Raw genomic sequence first — 21,673 nt, forward strand, 5'->3', positions numbered from 1 at the left:
CAAAATAACTTCATGTACATAGTAACATCCTGGAAAGGTCTTAAAAATTCAGTAATAGAGATATTGATACATATTTTTGGTTTCTGTCCTCAAAGTCAGTTTAAAATACTTGAGCAGGCACATAGTTTTTTGTGACCACCGGATGAAGCATTATTCTGTTAAACCCTAAATACTGCCTTCTTTATTTTTTCCATTCATTATAACTTCCACATTAATAAGGCATGATTTAGTGAAACAAAGAAAACTTTATTTCTTCTAAACATAACAAAACACATTTCTCTTCAAACAACTACTGTATTGTTTTTAGCATTAATGGGTGGATTTAAAATACATGTCTGCAAACTCCGCTCCCCCCAACAAGACAATGTTGTGCACAAACTAGCAATTTATACAAAAAAAAGCTGTCAACTGTCCACAGGGAGTGCGTCCAGTCACATTTTTCAGTCAGTCAGCTGAGGGTTATGTCATTATTTAGTATCTGTTCTGTAGAAAGAACACAACAGAAGTATGAAAATCATCACCTGAAAGGCAAACAGCTCATTTATTTAGTATTCCTATCATTACCTAAATGTAACTGTATTTTAATGGATCTGTTTATCTGCTTACCTGAAAATTAGATGGAACCCAAACAAGTGAAGCCAAAGTGAGAGGTCAGAAAGGTAATAAACAAGAGCAGGGTACTGAAATTTCTGAAGGGAAAAGGCTGTGGATTACTACAGAATCAAAGTTCAATAATATTTTAGATGGTTGGGTTCAAAAGGAAAATGAGCTCTTTCATTGTATTTCAAAGTAGAACGAAATACTGAATCCTCAACAAAACAGTTTCACAAACCCTTCATTTGATATTTCCAAAGGAAAATTTAAAGAGCTACTTCATATTTCTAAGTGAAAAATGCTCTAAGCAAACTTTAATTTCCATCCTTTAAGTGAGTGGTATTAAATACTGACAAGACTATTCCATTTTTCTGTAGGACAGAGAAGGAGGCTTTTGTGTTAGAGGCCCTCTTCCTCTTAAAATGGATCCAATTGCTTTTAGTATTTTTTAAATAAATAAACCATACACTGAATATAGGAAATTCTTTCCTCCTATTTCCTTAGAGTAGTTCACTTGATGCTAAAGATGACCCATAAACATGAGCTAACCTTTACTGAGTTATTTATATCTGCTTGTGCCTTCTTTATATTAAGAATGGAAACAAAAACACTTTAAGAAAATTGAAGGATGCTTTCATATAATTTTATTGTACTTCTAATTAGGGCAAAATCTTTTATGTGACCACAAATGGTAAGATTTCCTGTGAAATGTCCATGATGAAGGGCCCAGCAGGTAAAAGGTTATAAAAATCACCTCTTAGCTGATGAAACTAGGGTACATGCTCTGCAACTAAAAGATCTTAAAAACAAGAATAAATCACAGCCTAAATTTTCCCATTCATATCACCACAGTTTCAATCAACCTCTAAAGCACTCTGTCCTTGCCTTGGATATGTGCAATGCTTCAATAATGGGGAAAGTAAAACGCTTATGTTTTATGGCCACTCATCTTAAAGAATATAAAATACTTCCAATGCAGGAAAAAGAATGTAACTTATTCTTAAGAGCAGAAAATAGCATCAAAAGCTTATAACCCTAGGCAGAGCTTGGCCACAAACAAAAAAGAGTGTTATTACATCTTTTGACAACTGTACACCTTAGTAACTGACTCTTTTGTTCACTTGTATCTCATATCATTTTTTACTAATTGGTTCCTGGATTAGATGGAGTTTCAATTGACTCCATTCTTCTCAACTAGAAAAACAATAGGGAAAAAACTGATCCACAAGGATGATTAAAAAAAAATTAATTCAAAACTAAATCAAAATTTTCTCTTTTTATGCAGATTTCTGAAATATCTATCTGTCTTTTAAAACTATGAAGTCATGCTTTTTATATCATGGGTTAAAATTTTTTTTTAATGTCAAAGGGTCTTTAGACAAAAGTAGAAACCAACTATTTTAAACATATTAAAATATTTACAATTAAAGGCAACACATTTTACATACCACTACAAAAATAAGATATTATAAGTTATAAGAAATTGAAAAATAACTGTCCTTGATATTTTGTTCTTAAAAATATTCATATGATATTTTACTGTAGAAATGAAGAATTAACATCATTTAAACAATTCATTTTCACCCAACATTTAAGGTTTCAAAAGATAAAAATGTTAAAACATCGTTATAACATATTGTCTCTAATCTCTGTCATTGAATAAAATGTAAAACAGCCATCAAACAATGGTGACTGCTCATAGTGGGCAAAATAAGTACTGCTCACTTTGTTAACTGTTCTCATTTTAAAAATAATTACTTGCATCAAAATGGAACACATCTCAAATCTGGACCTAGCTAGAATAGTCCTTAGAATCACCTTTTCTCATAATTGGTTACAAATAAAAAGTGGTGCAAAGCACCTGCTCTCAAATTAGTGACTTCAAATTGGATTCAAAGTACATCTTATAATGCTGCCATTACACCTGTGGCCCCGGGACATGGTGGGGGATAAAGTGGTGACAAGAGTCTCTGTGTGGGCTGTGAGAACAGTGAGTTCTCAGCCTACTCTAGATCTAAAAAGATGTAAAGTCCATAGTTTGGGTAACCAAAAAAGAAAAGAAAAAAGGCAAAGCTGTCAAAGATGCGTCTTAAAATCAAAAATCTTGGGGGCAGCTAGGTGGTGCAGTGGATAGAGCACTGGCCCTGGATTCAGGAGGACCTGAGTTCAAATCCAGCCTCAGACACTGGACGCTTACTAGCTGTGTGACCCTGGGCAAGTCACAACCCTCATTGCCCTGAACCAAAAAAAACAAAAAAAACCCATCACCAAAAACCAAAAACCAAAAATCTTTCACACATTCAGGAATGTTAGGGATACAACCATTCACACACAATGAAATAAAAAATTAAACTCCTATAACACACACACACACACACACACATTTTATATATGTGGGCAAAAAAATAGTTTACTATAAATAAAACTCAAATTTCCTTTTCTGATCCATATGATAATATTATTTAAAGAAAAATAGCTTTTGGCAAGTTGTCAGGGTAACTTTTGTATTCAATATTCATTTAAGAATCCTTTAACACCTACTGAAGGCAGACTATTATATTGCAGTTTTCTTAATGTACACTGGTTGCAAGAACATAAGCAGTTTTAAAAGATGAAGTTATAAACTTATCACTACATACATACCCACATTCATTTTGGTACCAGTGTTAGGAAAAAAAATTCACTTAATTGTTTCATCTTATTTTGGGGGTACTTTATGAATGAGAAACAAATGATTTTAACAGGACTATTATGATATCTCATTTAATAACCAAGGACACAAATTCTGTGTGCTAAAATTTTTTAGAAACTTAAAAGTTTATGTAAGCACAAAAGAAAAAGGTCAAGTTTTCATGGTAAGAGTTTTTGTTTTTATTTAAAAATACAACAAATAAAACAATATGCTTAATTCTAATTTTCTAGATTAAATTTGTTTTTGAGTTACAGAAGGGCAAAAGGTATCAAGTCAAAATACTTTTAAAAACCATTTTTAAAAAGTTTAATCTATAGAAAATGTACTGTCAAGATTATCCACCTGGGCTGTGGCTTTATCAGCCAAATTTCAGCCTGAGGTATTTTTTTAATGCCGACTTCTAAATCCCTAAAAACAAAGTTCATAATTAAAACACTAGCACATATTGCTTTTGTTATATTACTTAGTCAGTGTTCAGTCACAGAATACAAAGTACTTACCTGTATGATCAATATGTTCTTTGCCGTTTGTTAGATTCTTCTCTGGGTGAATCTGCCAACATAACTTTAAGCCTGACGCCATTCAAAATTTTTCCATGTAAAGTAGCTATGGCATCATTAGCACTTGTTCTATCTGCATACTTGGCATACCCCACATTTTTTCCTGATACAAGGTAGACTTCAATCAGATTCCCAAAACGACTGAAACAAAATAAGCTATTTTAAGTGAAATATGTAAATAAAGCTGTTGCAAAAGGAGCCTAGAATTATTCTAATTAGTTTAAATGAATGTTAAAATACTTTTGTTACATTCCAGCAACATGATCTTTTGTATAGCTCCTTACCAAACCTCTTATAGACCTTAATTCATTGTTAATGGCAGCTGAAAAGAAAAGAAAGGATTAAACACACCAAAAGCCCACACAATTAAATCACCAAGGGACCTCAAAAGTGGCCCTTGAAAATTGCTCTATGTATCAAAGGTTCTGAAAGCACAGAAATCATTAAAATGTCTTCTGTTAGCACCTAATTTAGCATATTTCATAGAGTTAGCATGATATTGTCGGGTTTTCCCAATGAGACTGTAACCTCCTTAAGGACAGGGGCGGCTTTACAAGCTTCTTTTGTATTCTCCAAGTGCCCATCACTGCACTTAGCACAGGAAGTGCTCAATAATCACCTGTTAAATTAATTATACATGATGATTATACAACTAATTATACATATACAATTATACAAGTTACAACAACAGAAAAACACTATAGGTTTACCCAAGGTCAAAGTATTGGTCAATTTATTTCTAGCTCCTAGCTTTCTTAAGACCACCCTATAAACAACTTTAGAAACAGAAGTTAATTATGTGGGGATATATGAGAAAAGAAAATGATCAAAATATGGGAAGGGAATAGGGAAAAAAGCAAAAGTCTCCGAGAGAGGTAATAAAAGGAAAGGTTCTTAGAAGAAATAAGTGTATTTAATATGTTGATGTAACAACAGGGAATTTTCAAGACTGTGAGCTTACTTAAATTTTCATGTTTAATCCCAACTTATTATAGATCATGACCCTGTGGAACTGAAATCTTACCAGAATATATCCTCCAATACGTCCAAAGGTAAGGGATGAGGATTAAATACAATAAAAAGCCTTTCCTTCACAGCAGTTTCAGGCGGGGCTTTCTTTTTACATGATGGAAGCACAATATCTGTCTGAATTTGAGGCAACTGAGACCCAGAACTTCCTCCAAATTGCTGTTGAGAAGTGCATAATGAGAAAATGACAGTGAACTGGAAAGTTGTGATTTTAGTCAGAGAGGATTTTTAGTTGAAAAGAGAGGCTGCTAAAGATAGTGCTTTTACTACCCTGGATGTTTTTCTGGGCTACAACTCTGCTAACTCTCTTTAAAAGGTAATGAATGGGGGTAGCTAGGTGGCGCAGTGGATAGAGCACTGGCCCTGGAGTCAGGAGTACCTGAGTTCAAATCTGGCCTCAGACAACACTTACTAGCTGTGGGACCCTGGGCAAGTCACTTAACCCCAATTGCCTCACTAAAAAAAAAAAAAAAAAAGGTAATGAATGTAATGCTAAGTCAAGGTGAGCTTTAAAATAATTTTTTAATAGTTTCTTGATATGTAAAGAAAGAACAGAACAGGCCTCACAGCTACTTACCAAAGACGCCAGAAGTTGTTGCTGACCAGGGTTATTCCACACCATTGATGCGAGCTGGGCAGCGACCATCTGGGTTGCCATTTTTCTAAGGAGGCTGAAAATGTAACAATTGATGTTTGTAAACCATTTATAATATTTAGTTATACAATGATATTAAAGAAGTTGTAGTAATAGGATTAAGTAAGAAGCTCTGTTACTTTATTTTTCTATGAAATAGTCACACTTGAGCTATTTAGATATGTTTAAAAATTTTTCTACTTTCCCTTGAGTAAATGACATTCTTCCAAAACTCCATCTTAGACATACATGAAATACTACTTACTCTGTTCCATTGCTTCCATCATCAAGGAATGAGACACCTATCCGATTTCCAGGAGGGTACTGAAATCCATGCAACTTGTGTTTTGCGTATATAGCTGATGCTACATTAAAATACTGAACCACTCCATGACCTTTAATAAAGCAGAGAATATACAGAAAACTTAAATGAAAAATTTCTTGAAAAATATACTGTTAAAAAAGATTGTCCTTGCTGAACAGATCCATCATGATATCTAGTGTTGATAGATTTAATATTCCTTTTTATTAATACTTACAAAAGGAAAGCCTAATTGGTTACAAATGGCTTCATCCTGCCAGTCTGCTTACCAGAAATTTACTGTGACTTTTCACCAATAAGGTTTAGGATCCTTCCTTAGGTAAGAAGGATAAAAACTAACTAGGAATAACAAATTTGAAAAAGGTAGTTATGCTCTATTTTGATTGGAAGAGGGAGGAAAAAGTTGTGGGGGGAGTGGGTGGGTACTGATGTTTATGTCTTAAAAAAGAAGAAGAAAATCAATGAAACATTTCAGAATATACAAAGAAGAAAGCTGGAGAAAGCTCAGAAGGGGAACTAGACAAGTAGGGTGATTTTGTTACTATAATGTAAAACTTAATATACATTTAAAATTGTATGGAAAAGAAGTTTTGTAAACTCTTATTTTTCTGTTCCTTGTATACTGAAATTTCATATTTATTGATCTATGTTAAGCTCATAATAAAACAATTAAAAAAGTAGTCACCTTGAAAGCTATCAGTAAAATGAGCCAACTTAAGCAGTTTGCAGATCTGGGTTAGATCAGGGTAATAGGATCAAGTGAGACTAAAACTTGTCTGTACTGTAAAAAGTTCATTTAGATTAATAGATACTACTCACTATATCTGGAAAGAAGAGTGCTTATTTTCTTTCAAAACATTTTTAAGGAAGAAAAGTTTTCAACCTTGTTTTGGGATCTTGTTACTCTATTTAAGAATTTTCCCCAACTAATATTTAATAAGTCTATTTCCTTTCAATCTGTCCTCAGTGGTAAAGGAGAGCAGTTGCTGACTATAAATGCTTCCAGGAAACCACCTTCATTGACCAAACGAATAGTCAATCATTTAAAACTATGTCTATTATCCAAACCTAACCCAAACTAGGGAAACTACAAAACATACTAATCATAACCCCCCCAAAAAACACTTGAAAACATCTTTTCTAGTTTGTCTATTAATAATGAAAATAGATTTGTGCTATGACTATATTTGAATGATATCTAAAAAATTTTTAAACATTAGGCAGGGTTTGTAAAAGGCTGCGTCCACTAAAAGTGCTTTTCTTTTTGTTTTTTTCTTTTTGGAGGAGGGGATGTAGAGAAGCAGAAACAGCGATCTGTGCTTCCTAAGAATATGAAAAGATAGAAAGAATGATCAGAAAAGAGAGAAAGACAAAGACAGAGAGGTGAAAATATAATAAGTTATATCAATAGGAAGACTTCAGTAATAAAGCTTAGTGTGTAAAACCCCAAATACCACTCCACACACCTTTTGTTTGCCTGTTAATTCAGCCAGTTGTATGAAGCCTTACTCAGGCTCTCGTCAACTTTGGAGAAGGAAAAGAAAGCTTCTGATATAGGGTCAAGCAGCAGGTCTGGGGACAAAGGCAATTTTCCACTCCATGGAGCTGGACCCTGGGCAGACCAGAAAAGCTCAACTCTAAGTTTTCAAGGACTTGACAAGGCCATATATGGTAATGGTCCTACTTTCAAAATGAAGAGCTATTTCACATTTAGTATCTAAGAAGATGGGAGAGTATAGTGCTAGGCCTTCACAAAAATTTTAGATATTCTTTGGCACTCCACAAGCTTTATTTGCTCCTCTCCCCAAACCTTCTTTTTTCTTGCTCTCATAGCTTCCCCTCACACTTTACATGCTTTAAAATAATCATCTGATACCCTAGCAACACCACCTCCCCTATCATCATCACACTAAATTTATACTTCAAGGCAGCTATGTAAGATAGTAGATGGAGTGCTGGACTTGGTGTCAGGAACCCCTGAGTTCAAATCATGCCTCTGATACATATTGTGTGACTCCAGACAAGTCACTTAAACTTTGTCTCATCTAGAAAAAGTCCCTTCTCGTGCTAAATTTATGATTTAATTATTCTAAGGACATTATATAAGTATCTCATTTGAACCTTACAACCAACCTTTGAGGTAGGTACTATTATTATCCCTATTTTAAAAATGAGTAAAGAGTCTAAGAGAAGTTAAGCTAGTTGCCCAGGGTCGCACAGCTATTAAGCACTTGAAGCAGGATTTAAACTCTGGTTTTCCTTACTTAAAGTCTAGCACTCTACCCACTAAGCCTCCAAGCCTCCACACCTTTGATCACTCAACAAAACTGAACTAGGCTAGGTATTAGGAACAAAGCAATATGATACACTCTAAGGTATGTATAATTGATGGAACTTCAAGGCTCCCAGAGAGATTTGCATTTCACAAGATTAAATCAGCACAAATGCGGATCTAAGTAGAATGACAGGAAGGGTGATTACTTGACAACTTGGAGGGTAGGAAGGATAGTTACCTGGGTTCTACTTTTGGATATTTTTGCACCTTAGATGATAGGTCACAAAACAATTTTTTGCTTTGTTAAGCTCCACTCTACCCCCTAACCCTTTCCCTAGCACCCTACCATACCTCAGAAATCACTGCCATATCTCAAGGCCTAGCTTTGTTTCCTTCAAACAGAAATGTGGCCTTTTAATTGCTGTCCTGAAGTGCACTTTTCACCAGTCTACTTTTCAGCTCCCATTGTATGTGAGACATCTTTGGAACTAGAATGTGAATGGAAGCAGTAAGGGCAGAGAAATAAGTAATCTATTTGAATCTCCTGCTGACTCCACTGAGGTGCCTTTTTCCCACTCTTGACACCATCAGTTTCCTTTGGTTTATATATAGGTTCCACAGACTTTATGGTTTCTGTGGTTTCTGTTGATTGGTTAGGCCAATATGGTAAAAAGGGTAATGAACTGAAAATCAGGAGAACTAGAGAGAGAAAATCAACTCCTGGCTCTGCTCCTAACTAGTTCATATGACCTCAAGCAAGTCACAAATCTCTATTCTTCTATTTCTTCATTTATTAAGAAAAAAAGGACTAAATAATATCAAAGGTCTTTTTTAGCCCTAATATTATCAAGGAGTGACTTCTTCATGCCATCAGTCCCAGGTCTCTGCTTGCCCCACGAAATGTGTAGCTCCTTTGGAATTCAACCTTGGACAAGCCATCTCTGGCCCAACAGTATCCTGATTGAGTCCTATCCAGTGAGAAGCATCTACTTTTGGAAGCTTGTATTGATTTTGTTTTGTTTTTGTTTTTTGTGGGGCAATGAGGGTTAAGGGACTTGCCCAGGGTACCACAGCTAGTAAGTGTCAAGTGTCTGAGGCTGGATATGAACTCAGGTCCTCCTAAATCCAGGGCCGGTGCTTTATCCACTGCACCACCTAGCTGCCCCCATTGGAAGCTTGTATTGAAAGCAGAGCCAAGCCTTCTACAAACTATTAACTAACCTCATCCTAGTTTGTTGCTCATTTAGCAAGTCATAAGCTTTCTGCTTGTAACTTAGAAAAAATTAGAGGAAACATTAGTCTTGGTATGAGGCAACTTTACAGTAATAAATGGGAAGCTAAGGTAGGTTATAAGTCTCTTTGTATATTAGTAAATTATATTACTAAAAATTTAACCATAAAATCAGGTTTGGGTGCTTATTTCAAACATACTTGGAATCGGCTATTTTAAGGAAATTTATGTTAAATTCTTTTGCAAAATCAAAATTTAAAATGATTCCCATTTTATCTGTATAAGATTAGGTTTTTGCATAGTCATTTCTTTTCTTAAAGGACACTCAATAGGTCACATTTTATAGTACTTTGTTTTACAAAGAACTTTTCCTTACAATAGCCATCTGAGGTTGGTAGTGCAAATATTATTTCTATTTTGCAGATGAAGAAACTGAAGTTAAGGAGGAAAGACCTTTCTCATGCTCAGCTAGTGACAGTATCGAAATGTGAATCTTGGCCTGCCATCAAGTCCAATGTTGTTTCAACTACACTGTAATTACTCATCTACTTTTCAATTCAGTTCAATAAACATTCATTAGGCTCTTAGTATGTGAATAGCACCATGCTAGGTGCTGTGGATAACAGAGACAACAAGAAGATAATCCCCAATTTTAAATTGCACACATTCCACAGGGATGATACAACACATACACAAATAAGTAAATATAAGGTGATTTGAGGTAGAGGAAAGCATTAACAGTGGAGAAAGAGAGGGAAGGCAGGTCAGGCAAAACTTCACAGAGGTAGCTCCAGAACTAAGCCCTAAATGAAAGGAAGAATTGGAGATAAATGATTTATGATTATAAAGTACTACATTAATATTATACATTACTACTACCTGATGGCATCATTTCTTGAGGTCAGGTGATCTGAGTTCAAAGATACTGGATGCTCTCTTGTCTATATTCAGCTTTGATTCTCTCTTAATCATATTCGTCCTACCCTTTCTCAACTGAGAAAACTGTTAATGGGGTTATTACGTGACTTACTTTTTATTTAGTGATGGTTGATATCACACTACTTGCATCATATATATTTTGTCCTGAACATACCTTTTTAAAAAAATCCCTTTTTGTTCTTAGCATTTTTTCACTCTCAAGCAGTTAGCTTTAACTTTTCGAACACTACTGTCAGAAGTATGTGCCACTCTTATTTTTTCTTGGCTACATACCTCTTTCCAGCTTTAGTAGCTGTTCTTTCTGAATGTGAGTTCTACAGAGAGTTCTCTGTGAAACTAGAGTGGTTACTTTAAGGGCCTCTTCTTTTCTTTACCAGGCTCAGTCAGAATCATATTACCATTTTTTTTTGTCTTTGTGAGCCTTTTATCTCTCTTGAATAACTTTCCCTTTCAGAATCTCTGGGTATGGCATCACATCTATTGTTACTTCCTTTTGTGAAGTCCAGAGTTTGTAACTGACTTTGCCCAGAGCTTTTTTGCCTCCTTGGCTATGACCAACTCTAGCAAGATATGATGGCTTTTCCCTAAGTCATCCCCATTTTCATTTCACAAACCAGTTGCTGTATTTTGGTCAGAGTTAGGGTCCAATTAGCAGTTACCTTTCTCCTTTTTTGAGATGACTATGACCACACTAGAAGATACTCTGCTGTAATATTTCCTTTTCTACCATCTTGGACCCCGCATTGGAAAGGATGACAATAGCCATCTAGTTCAACCAAAGTTGAAAAAGAATCCCATCTACAACATACCTAACAAGTGGTCATCCAGCCTTTACTTGAAGACCTTCAATGAGAAAACCTACTACCCCTTGAAGCAGCCCATTCCATTTTTGGATGGTTCTCATTGTTAGGAAGTTTTCCCTTACGTTAAGCCTAAAACAGAAATTTTGATGTCCTGTTAAGTTAGTTAAAGGGGGCAGCTAGGTGGCACAGTGGATAGAGCAGTGGTCCTAGATTCAGGAGGACCTGAGTTCAATTCTAGCCTTAGACACTTGACATATACTAGCTGTGTGACCCTGGGCAAGTCACTTAACCCTCACTGCCCCACAAAAAAACCAAACCAAACCAAACCGAACCAAATAACCAGGATTCTAAATATATAGCAATAATGCTGTTAATGAAGAGATTACATTTCTTTTTGTTTTTGTTTTGTTTTGTTTTGGGGGGCAATGGGGGTTTAGTGACTTGCCCACGGTCACACAGCTAGTAAGTGTCAAGTGTCTGATGCTGGATTTGAATTCAGGTCCTCCTGACTCTGGGGCCGGTGGTCTATCCACTGTGCCACCTAGCTGCCCGAAGAGATTACATTTCAATGGTAAACTTTGTCAGAAACTTCATAACCAGAGACAGAAACAACTCAGAAGGCAATATATCCCATATGGGATATAGTAGCAATGTGGTATAGTGGAAAAGAATTGGACTTGACTTGGGCTGAAATGCAACCTCTGATAGTTATTATTATTATTTTTTCAGCAACAAACATTTATTTTATTTTTTCTAGTTACATGTAAGGGTAGTTTTCAATGTTCATTTTCATAAGATTTAGAGTTCCAAATTTCTTTCTTTCTTTCTATCTATCTATTTATTTATTTTTCCTGATACTTATTAGTATGGGCAAGTCACTTAACATCTCTGAATGTCAGTTTCCTCATCTGTAAAGTGGGAACAGTACCATTTATACTACCTACCTCACAGGACTATTAGGAGGATCAAGTGAGATACTGTATGAAAAGTAATTTTCAAACTGTAATATATATTATTTTTGTTACTGTAGTTACTATTATTGTTTTTTTTTGTTTTTTGTTTTTTAGTGAGGCAATTGGGGTTAAGTGACTTCCCCAAGGTCACACAGCTAGTAAGTGTTAAGTGTCTGAGGCTGGATTTGAACTCAGGTACTCCTGACTCCAGGGCCGGTGCTCTATCCACTGCACCACTTAGCTGCCCCAGTTACTATTATTGTTATTGCTCTACAGTGATAAAGCGGGAAAACAATAATTTCTTTATTAAAAACATCAAATGCCAGAAAACTTAAAATATGTTTTTAGAAACCTTGGGGGACAAGGAAAAGAGAATCAAAGTTGTGTTAAGGTTTGTTTTGTTTTTGGTGAGGCAATTGGGGTTAAGTGACTTGCTAGTAAGTGTCAAGTGTCTAAGGCTGGATTCGAACTCAGGCCCTCCTGACTCCAGGGCCCGTGCTCTATCCACTGCACCACCTAGCTGCCCCATTAAGGTTTAAATATGTGATCCAACTTGTACTCAGTCAGAGCAGAAAGGGTTATTGTACCTACAAGCCTACTGTTTTTCCCTTTTATGGTAGGTAAAAATTGATTTAGGCTCTGAAAAAAAAAATCAATGGAAACATGATACAGACTCCAATCCCTAGCATTTCCTCTTAGTAGACCTCTAGCAGACTTAGACCAAAGATGGCTTGTGTGGGGGTAAGGGGATAGTGGTAGACAGGGTGATCGTGGACCATCTTTGTCTGACCCGTCACCCTAAAAGGACAACATCAGTGTTACCTCAGTACCAGAAGAATATTGAGTATTCTTTCTACCTTGTTAAAGGAGATCATTCCACAATAAGAGAATCAATTGCAAATATTTAAAAGGCAAATGCCTGGTTAAATGAATAATCCAGTGTGATTTAATTCTAACTAACAGTCCTTCATTAACAGAGTACAGTCCTTCAAAAAGTCCAAAAAAGCTTATCAGATCTTTTCCTGTTTTTTTTTTTTATTTTAAATTAATTAATTAATTAATTTTTTAGTGAGGCAATTGGGGTTAAGTGACTTGCCCAGAGTCACACAGCTAGTAAGTGTTAAGTGTCTGAGGCTGGATTTGAACTCAGGTCCTCCTGACTCCAGGGCCGGTGCTCTATCCACTGCGCCACCTAGCTGCCCCTCTTTTCCTGTTTTGATTCAGGAAGAGAATAAAGAGACTAAGAAGTCACTGGGATCTGAAATAAAACAGAAGAGGTAGGGTGGGAGAAATAGGGAGAAGAAGCTGGCAAGGGTTAGAAGCTGGGAACTAAGACAAACTTTACAGACAACACAATTTGGCCCAGGGCCCTGACTACCTTCAATTAGATAGGGATATATAGAAGTTAGGTGCTGAGATTTTTTTGCTCCATAGTTACAAATATAGTAAGATCTGATTCTTAAGGTTTATCTAATTCTTTTTAAAAATTACTTTATATAATAAGATTTACATAATCCTTGTTTGATTACTATGGATGACAACACAAAGAACCTTCTTTTTACAAGGAATCAAAGTCAATATGACTTTTTTTTTTTTTTGTGGGGCAATGGGGGTTAAGTGACTTGCCCAGGGTCACACAGCTAGTTAGTGTCAAGTGTCCGAGGCCGGATTTGAACTGAGGTACTCCTGAATCCAACGCCAGTACTCTATCCGCTGCGCCACCTAGCCGCCCCTCAGTATGACATTTCTAAAACTCAGAGAAGTGAACACAAGAGAAACTCCAAATCCTGTCACATGGTCTTTAAAAAAAAACTGATCATGAAGGAAAATTACTTTTAAACAGAATAAGAGCTTAATTTAGAAAGAAAATCAGAAGTTATTTTTACCATAGTTAGAGTAAGGATCTCGTTGAACTTCACAATATTCCAAGCCTGGGACAATATCAAAAATGCTGTAGAGCTGCTCTTGTGTGAAAGGAACTCGTGATATCACTGACAAGCGTTTGGAGATGGTCTCCTGGCCTCGGATATCATTCTTTTCAAAAGAGGGAAATTCTGGCTGCTCTTCTCCAACAAAATAACAAATGTAAGCCATCAAATTTCTGTACGCTTATTAATTTAAAACATGCTTAAAGTTTTACATACAAGTGAATAAAACTAGTATAATAATAGACCTCTTAAATAAAAGTAGTTTTGTGAGATAGGGGTGCTACATAGTATCTCATATAAGTGGAATCACATGGAATATACGTGAGTCTTAAAATAAGTGAATCATCTAAAGAATTTAAAAGTGTAAATATAAAAATGATTTCAATTGTTTGGAACACCTCCAAGTTTGTTCTCTTACTTGTGGTAATAAAAACCAACAACAAAAGACAGAAAGCTCCTCGCTATACAGAGAAATATAAACAGAGAATATGTTTAATTCATTCAGTAATATATAAGTATTGCTTAGAAAACATACTCTGCCATGAATTTCAGGTGGGAAAATATATTCCTCAAACTTCTAGGGAATCAGAATTCTTATTCTCACTAGCTACTCTTCCACCTGTCCTCCAATAATCTTCTTCTGATGCAAATCCAAAGACAATATATTCACGAGGCAGATGTTTGAGACTGACAGATTTCCTCCACTTTGTTGAGTATATCAAGGAGCACTAAGTGTGGGTATGATGTGTCTGAGCCAACAAGGCAGAAGCAGAAGTAAGTCAGTCCAGAAGCGTGGCAGAAAAATGATTATGTAGCAACTAAATAACTCATGTATGGTTAATAGAATGACTGTATCACAGTTAGAAAATAAGTTCTACAATAGAACTATACAGCAGACTCTTTGAATGATAGATATATGTCCTGTCAGGGTCAAAGACAGAGGGAATGGACCCATAGATTCAAAGATATTTGCAACAGCATTTTTTTGGGTTGTTGTTATAGCAAATGTCTGGAAACAAAGTGAGTGCTCATCAACTGGGGAATAGCCAGATAAATCATGGTATATGAATGTAATGGGATACTATTTTGTTATAACAAATAATTAAGGATTCAGAGAAACCTGAAAGGATCTGTATCAATTGATGCAGGCTGAGATGAGCAGAAACAGAACAATTTATATGATGACCACAATAATGTGTTCTAACAATACTTATTGGTTATGAGGGTGATTTAGTGAATAATGAGAGATATAAAAAAAAAGAATCAGTAAAATATTTTTTAAATATACAGAAGAAAAATGTTTAGAACGGGACACAAAGAAGGCAATTTTGTTACTACTTTTGTTAAATTTGAAACATTTTAAATTATATATAAAAGTTCACAGTTTCATATGCAATTATCTTTTTTTGTTCTCGTCAATTGAAATGTTCGATGATTGTTAGGTTCAAAATAAACCTTTTTTTTAAACTTTTAATTTTCATTCACCATTCAGATTTAGAGATTGTTTACACACTCAAAAACTCCAAGGAATTTCTGATCTCATCACAAAGTGGGTATTACATCTAAGGTCACAGATCACAACTGCCTGCCCATCCTATATAATTGTTTTCCATGGAGAGATTGTTCATAAAATATATTTTTTCCAAAGATAAGATCACACATATTATCATAAAAAAGTAATACTTACCAAAAGGAAACATATTTACTCTATGTTCATGTCCCAATGCCTCCTGCCTCATACTACTATAATAATCTTGTTCAGAAGACTCAGATGCTTTATTTTTAGGTTCAGCCAAGATTGCTCTAAAACCTGAAAAAGATAGCTCATACATTTTGAGTTTCACATAAATGCTATCTGTTCCACTAGTGCTTCATTTGAGTGAATGAGTGAGAGTGAGAGAGAGAGAGAGAGAGTGTGTGTATGTGTGTGTGTGTGTGTGTGTGTGTGTGTTTCCCTTGTTTGTCTCGACTTCTGATGTGTAGGGAACTCCTGACATTAAAATTCTCTTCACTGATACAAAATGACATATCATTCAAAATTTATTAGTATTTGAGTTATCAGTAGCACTTAAAGGAAAGCTGGTATATGTTAGAGCCAGGACCTAGACCAGATTTACCTGATTATAAGGTTCTACTAACCACAGTACTTTGCCTTTTAGCATATATTAATGCTATAAATAGAATCTAAAGGTTATAACCTGCCACCTCTCACTAAACTAATTCTTTAATTACTAGAAACAACTACTACCACCTCACATTTTTATAGAACTTTACTGTTGGCATAGTATTTTTTCCCTCATGAAACCCCTAATTTGTGCTTGACTAGACATACTTAAATATGCTTTTGGGGGGTATTCTTTTACTTAAACTCTGACCTATTTTGGAACTAGATACTACCAAATAAAATTTAATTATGAGCACTGTGTCCAAAGAGATATGTTTTTAATACAAAGAAATAAAATAGCCTGATTTTTCCAATTCCACAAAATCCTGATGTGTTTTCTTCTCTATATAAATACTGTCAAAATGAGTTCATGCTCTTCATCTTATCATGTTGGTTGTTCTGACATTTTTGCTATTAAGACACTATTTTCAAAGAAACTTGTCATATTGGCCTAGAAAATGTCTCTCTTGGGGATCTATACATCAAAAACCCAACTGCTTAGGTTGAGGTCAAATTAGAAGTGAAACCAGAATTGAAAGTTGTTTTTAAACAAATAAGTAGATCTTCAAAAGGATATCATTAACAGCATTAACCAAATGTATTCTTACTTCGATCACAGTTTTCTATGGCCTGGGCAGCTTGGGATGGTTTTAAGTATCTTACATAGCCCAAACCTTTACTTTCTCCAGTTGTTTTATTCTTAATAATGCTGCAATACTCAATGTCTCCATAGACCTAAAAGATTTAAAGAACAAAGGGTCATATACAATCAAAGTGAATGCTAAAAATTTAACATCAAGAGCTTAGGCCTTCAGAAAAAATTAGGACTGAAATCTAATCATATCAGTTGGTTGCACAGATATGGAAATTAGAATTCATAACTACATTATTATAGCCATGTAGTGCTAGGATACATGAAGAAATAATATATTATTATAACTATTATTTATATATTATCACTAATAAAATATTATATGTAGGAAGAATATAAAAGGTTTTAGAATATATCCTACAATATTTTTTAACAACATCTACTCTGTAATATTAAGTACCACAATAAAGAAATTTTGGAAAAGGATTTTATGAAAGATATCTAAAATATTAATTAAAATCACCCAAATGTATTATTAATTAATTATTATTAAACAAATATTCATTCATATTATATATTTATATTATGTATGATATAAAATCATATTTGAAAATTATAAAATTATATTCGTAAATATTTATTATATTACTTAAAACTGATTAATTAAAATAGTACCTTAAATTTATCCCTTAGATCTTCTTCTGTATATGATTTTGGTATCATAACAAAGATTCTTGTAAGCTCTTCATCTTCAACATCTCGGTGGCTTCCGGATGATCTTGCCTGGGCAATGAAAACCTAAGAAACAGGTGTAGTTACATATGAAATACTATTCCATTGCCTTTTCTAGATCCATAGTACTTTTATGACTATTTTATCTTCTACTAAAGTGCTATAGTTCCAAATAAATATTAAAGTAGTATATCATACACTAATATCCTTATCTGATGCTTCCTTGTGATATAGAGTAAACCTATGTTCTCAAAGGCAAAACCACGGGAGTACAAGTTCTGATGGGCACTAAAAAGGACTTGTCTAAAAATACTATAAAAGTTCTCTATTTGCTTTTTGAGTACTATCCCAGCTTAATTCCGACTGACTGATAATTAGCCTGGCCACAGGGTAAAGAAATTTTCAGTCACAAAAGTCTTTTAGGCTGTGTGGTATAGTAGATTGAGAGAGCAGAGAACTTAAGAGTCAAGAAGACTTGGGTTCAAATTGTACTAATTGTACAAGTACTGGGCAAATCACTTAGCTTCTTTCAGATGTTTCCTCTTCTGTAAAATGGAAAAATATTTAATATTACGTACTTCACAGGACTGATGTGAAAATCAAATCAGATATTATATGTAAAGCATTTTGCAAACCTTAAAACACTATATAAACATAAACTATTAGTATTATCATCTACTAAGCTTTGTATTAATGAAAGGAGTATACACATCAATGAAATCACAGATCTCTGAAGTTCTGACAGGTATTTGATTAACGAGGTAAAATTTAGTAGGTTCTCATCAATTCTCAATGAAAATATTTACAAACTAATAAAAATCATCATTGGAAACAGCATTGATAGATTTCTATATCCTGTTGCTACTTTTTCTATGCATATTTTCATCAACTAAATAAATGATAAATAGAGACAATACACATACATATATGCTTATCAGACTGTAGCGGTACTCAATAAGATAGCCAATTTTAAAGATTTCTAAAGCTTAAACTGATTAGCAACAATGCTATCAAGCTCATAATTTTTTAATGTGATAGGTGTCTATAACAACCAGCAATACTACCACAGCAAATTTCTTACTAGATTTCAATGACTAAAATTGCAAGATAGGCATAAGCAAGCTGTAACACCCTTATTACAAACAAAGAACTACAAGAGAAGAAATGTAAAGGATATAATAAAAGAAATGTGTATGAGCATCCTAGAAAATGCAGCTTGGTGTTTGTTGTGGAAAGAGCACCAGATTCTTTTTTTGTTTTTGTTTTTTTTTAAGTGAGGCACTTGGGGTTAAGTGACTTGCCCAGGGTCACACAGCTAGTAAGTGTTAAGTGTCTGAGGCCGGATTTGAACTCAGGTACTCCTGACTCCAGGGCCAGTGTTTTATCCACTGCGCCACCTAGCTGCCCACCAGATTCTTACATAGGCAAGTGCCTTAACCTGAGTTTTAGCTTCTGTATCTGTAGTATGAAAATTCTAAGGCACCTAAGAGATTTAACTCAGGGTTGTTTGAGCAGCAAATGAAAATACTGTGTTTACTAACTGGAAAACACTATATAATTATAAGTTATTAGTACTGTAATTAGTTATATACTTCAGTGATATGGAAACTTTTAATTTTCTTTGTACCTCCTTCAGCATTTGGCATAATGCTCTGCCCATAGTATGTGCTCAATAAATATTTTATTGAGTTCCTGTTCTCCAAATATTTGTCCTAGCTTCACAATTTTATTCTGCTGACCTATGCAGATCAAAGGACTGGATCTCAGGCCCAGAATCTCTCAACTCACTAGTCTTCTTGCTTCTCCTTAAGGACAAACCAAGGGAGACAGAGTGGCCTAGTTTCCTTCACAAATAGCTTATATCTCTATCTTAGGTGGATAGCTCTACCTCCAGTTTCCCAGGTGTCATGGAGACAACTCAATCTGGAACTAGTCCACTGTTTAATCTTTCATTGCTCTCAATTTCATCTTGTTTTTGACAGTTGTCACTGAATCTCTAACAGAATTACCAAGACTGGTCTCAGATTTTGTTCCTCTACCATACAACTGGCCTTCCTATTTCTATTCACATCTTCCAGTGGGATTTCAGGCTCCTGCCTTTTGGGACAGAGGAATAGGCATGTGAAGGACACCAAAGGTTAGGATCAGGGGTTTTTAACCTCATTGTATGGGTTTTATTTCATGCATGTAAAAGCATCATTCTAAGTAAGTTCATATAGGTTTCACCAGACTGCCAAAGGAGTCCATGACACACACACAAAAGTTAAGGACCCCAGGCCCTTATCTATTTGTTACTACATGTAAGATTCACAGTTAAAATGTCAAAAACTAAGGAACTTGGAGAATGGGGAAAGAAAATGTATTTAATTTAGAAAACTTCTGATTTAACACAAATAATATATTGCATCTGATATGCCTTTCCATTTTTGATTACCTATAAATTTTATATATACATATATCCCCTAAGTATCTCAACATTTACATGTTTTCCATTAGAATGAAAGATACTTTTGAATACAAATGATTTTGTTGCTTTGTATCCACAGCACTTAGCTCACTCAGTACCTTGCACACAGTAGCACTTAAATGCTTGATTGACACTATAACTGAGAATTCTGCAAAGTTGGCAAAGGGTGGATTTCAGCATTTGTAATTTCTCAGAAGATGGGTTTATGAGAAGAGCACTGGAAACTGGGCAAGTTTGGTCTGGCCAAAGTCCTGGCCACCAGTAACTGATGATGCCAAAGTTTACACCAATGGTGTGGACTAATAATTACCTGATTATAATTTGTAGCCATTCTGTAACACAGTACTTGTTCCGGAGCCATAACAATCAAACCCTTAAGAGCTGTCATTTTTCTTGACCTCCTCTTTTTCAGAGAGTGAAGTGAAAAGTTGAAAGATTCCAGAACAACAGAAATCATGGCAACTGTTTTGGAATCCCCCTCCTCCTACCCAAAAGGTAAGAAGGGCTGGGGCACCAAGGAATTCTCTTACCTTGGGGCTAAAAAAATGGGTAATGGTTTGACTGTTGTCTCCACAACAGGAAAATACCATGTGTCAAATTCGCTACTTTTAGCAAAAATGAAAAAGAATGAGCAATACCACCAGGTCACAATTTCAATGCACAAGACTGTCAGGAGGCATGGGAATAAGAAAAAGACGTTGTTTGTATGTCTGTATGTTTTGGGGGTGGGAATCACAATTATTTAGATTTGCCCACGGGCAAACAGTTTCAGCAAAGAGCTACTGTGGTCACAGAAAACCTCAGGGTAGGCTAGTGCCCCCAAAGGGCACAGCATCCACTGAATAAGAAGAGCCAGCCCACTACTGTCACCTGCAAAGCTGCTTGGAATGCAGAAGGGGCAGGGGCAGGAGCAGAGGCAGGGGCGGCCTTTGGGCTCCCCCGTCCCCACCGCGGGCTGACAGCTCGGGCTCTCAAGGGGGCTGGGGCAGGCACGGCGATGGGCAGCCCCCCACCTCCTCTCCCTCCCTCCCTCCCCCTCAGCGCGGTACCTTGATGGGCTTGGAGTCGCTGGGGCTGAGGCACTGTCCGTGCATCTCCTCCATAGCCCTGCAGGCCTGCGAGCTTCGGGCGAACTTGACGAAGGCGATGCCCTTAGACTCCTTGGTGTGCTTGTCCCGCACCACCCAGATGTCCTGGATCTCCCCGAAGGGAGAGAAGCGCTCCCTCAGCACCGACTCCGGCGTGTACTTGCTGATCACCAAGAAGATGCGGCTGTTGGGCGGCTCGTCCAGGCTGTCCACGCCGGGGCGGAAGCCGCCCCCGCTGCCACAGCTGCTGGCTTCGTCCATGGCGCCCCAGACGCCGCCCGAACACCACCAGTCCCTTTCGATCTCCGTGGTCCCCGCCGTGGCCGTTACTCTCCCTTCACCCTGGATACCGACGGCCGTCAGCCGCCGTTGCTGGGCTCGGCCTGACACTTCCGGAAAGACAAAGCGTCTGGTCCTGGCCGTTGTTGCCACTGCTACCGCGGTCTAGAGCGGCTTCCGGGAGGGGCGGGCCTGCAGCGCCCCCTGGAGGGCGAGAGGAGAAGCCTGTGTTCAGCCCCCTCCGGCAGTGTGTTTCCCAAGTGGGGCCGTCAGGCACTTTCAGGGAACTGTCCAGCTTGTTGGAAACCCATGGAGAGCCTTGACGTTGCTCTGCTTGATTGCAGCTCCCACAGGATCTCCGGCCTGTCTTACCCTAAAAAGTCTACTTCAC

General features: G+C 36.3%; 1 protein-coding gene across 3 annotated transcripts; it reads right to left on the reverse strand.

Moving 5' to 3' along the window:
* Nucleotides 1-190: 190 nt before the first annotated feature.
* Nucleotides 191-21,424, reverse strand: RBM45 (RNA binding motif protein 45). 3 transcript variants are annotated; one of them, XR_006355744.1, is made up of 11 exons: nt 20,965-21,424; nt 17,392-17,514; nt 16,733-16,859; nt 15,648-15,770; nt 13,919-14,098; nt 5,775-5,904; nt 5,453-5,546; nt 4,871-5,034; nt 3,787-3,987; nt 607-689; nt 191-483 (listed from the first exon to the last, which is right to left on the reverse strand). XR_006355744.1 is itself a non-coding variant. In XM_043997236.1 (10 exons), the coding sequence occupies exons 1-9, from the start codon at nt 21,262-21,264 to the stop codon at nt 3,795-3,797; spliced, it is 1,434 nt and encodes a 477-aa protein (XP_043853171.1). In that variant the 5' UTR covers nt 21,265-21,424; the 3' UTR covers nt 205-483; nt 3,787-3,794. The 3 variants fall into 3 exon arrangements, 2 of the variants coding, with proteins under 2 accessions (XP_043853171.1, XP_043853172.1); XM_043997236.1 differs by lacking the exon at nt 607-689 and having other exon boundaries at nt 205-483; XM_043997237.1 differs by lacking the exon at nt 607-689 and having other exon boundaries at nt 210-483; nt 13,919-14,095.
* Nucleotides 21,425-21,673: the final 249 nt, after the last annotated feature.

This window comes from Dromiciops gliroides, chromosome 3 (assembly GCF_019393635.1).
Source record: "Dromiciops gliroides isolate mDroGli1 chromosome 3, mDroGli1.pri, whole genome shotgun sequence".
Classification (NCBI taxonomy): Eukaryota; Metazoa; Chordata; class Mammalia; order Microbiotheria; family Microbiotheriidae; genus Dromiciops; species Dromiciops gliroides.

Coding starts and splice junctions, on each gene's coding strand:
- RBM45 (XM_043997236.1), bottom strand. CDS start 21,264: ATGGACGAAGCCAGCAGCTGTGGCAGCGGGGGCGGCTTCCGCCCCGGC. Junction 17,515..20,964: donor GCGACTCCAAGCCCATCAAG/GTACCGCGCTGA, acceptor CCTGTTTCTTAG/GTTTTCATTGCCCAGGCAAG. Junction 3,988..4,870: donor GTATTGGAGGATATATTCTG/GTAAGATTTCAG, acceptor ATTTTGTTTCAG/TCGTTTTGGGAATCTGATTG.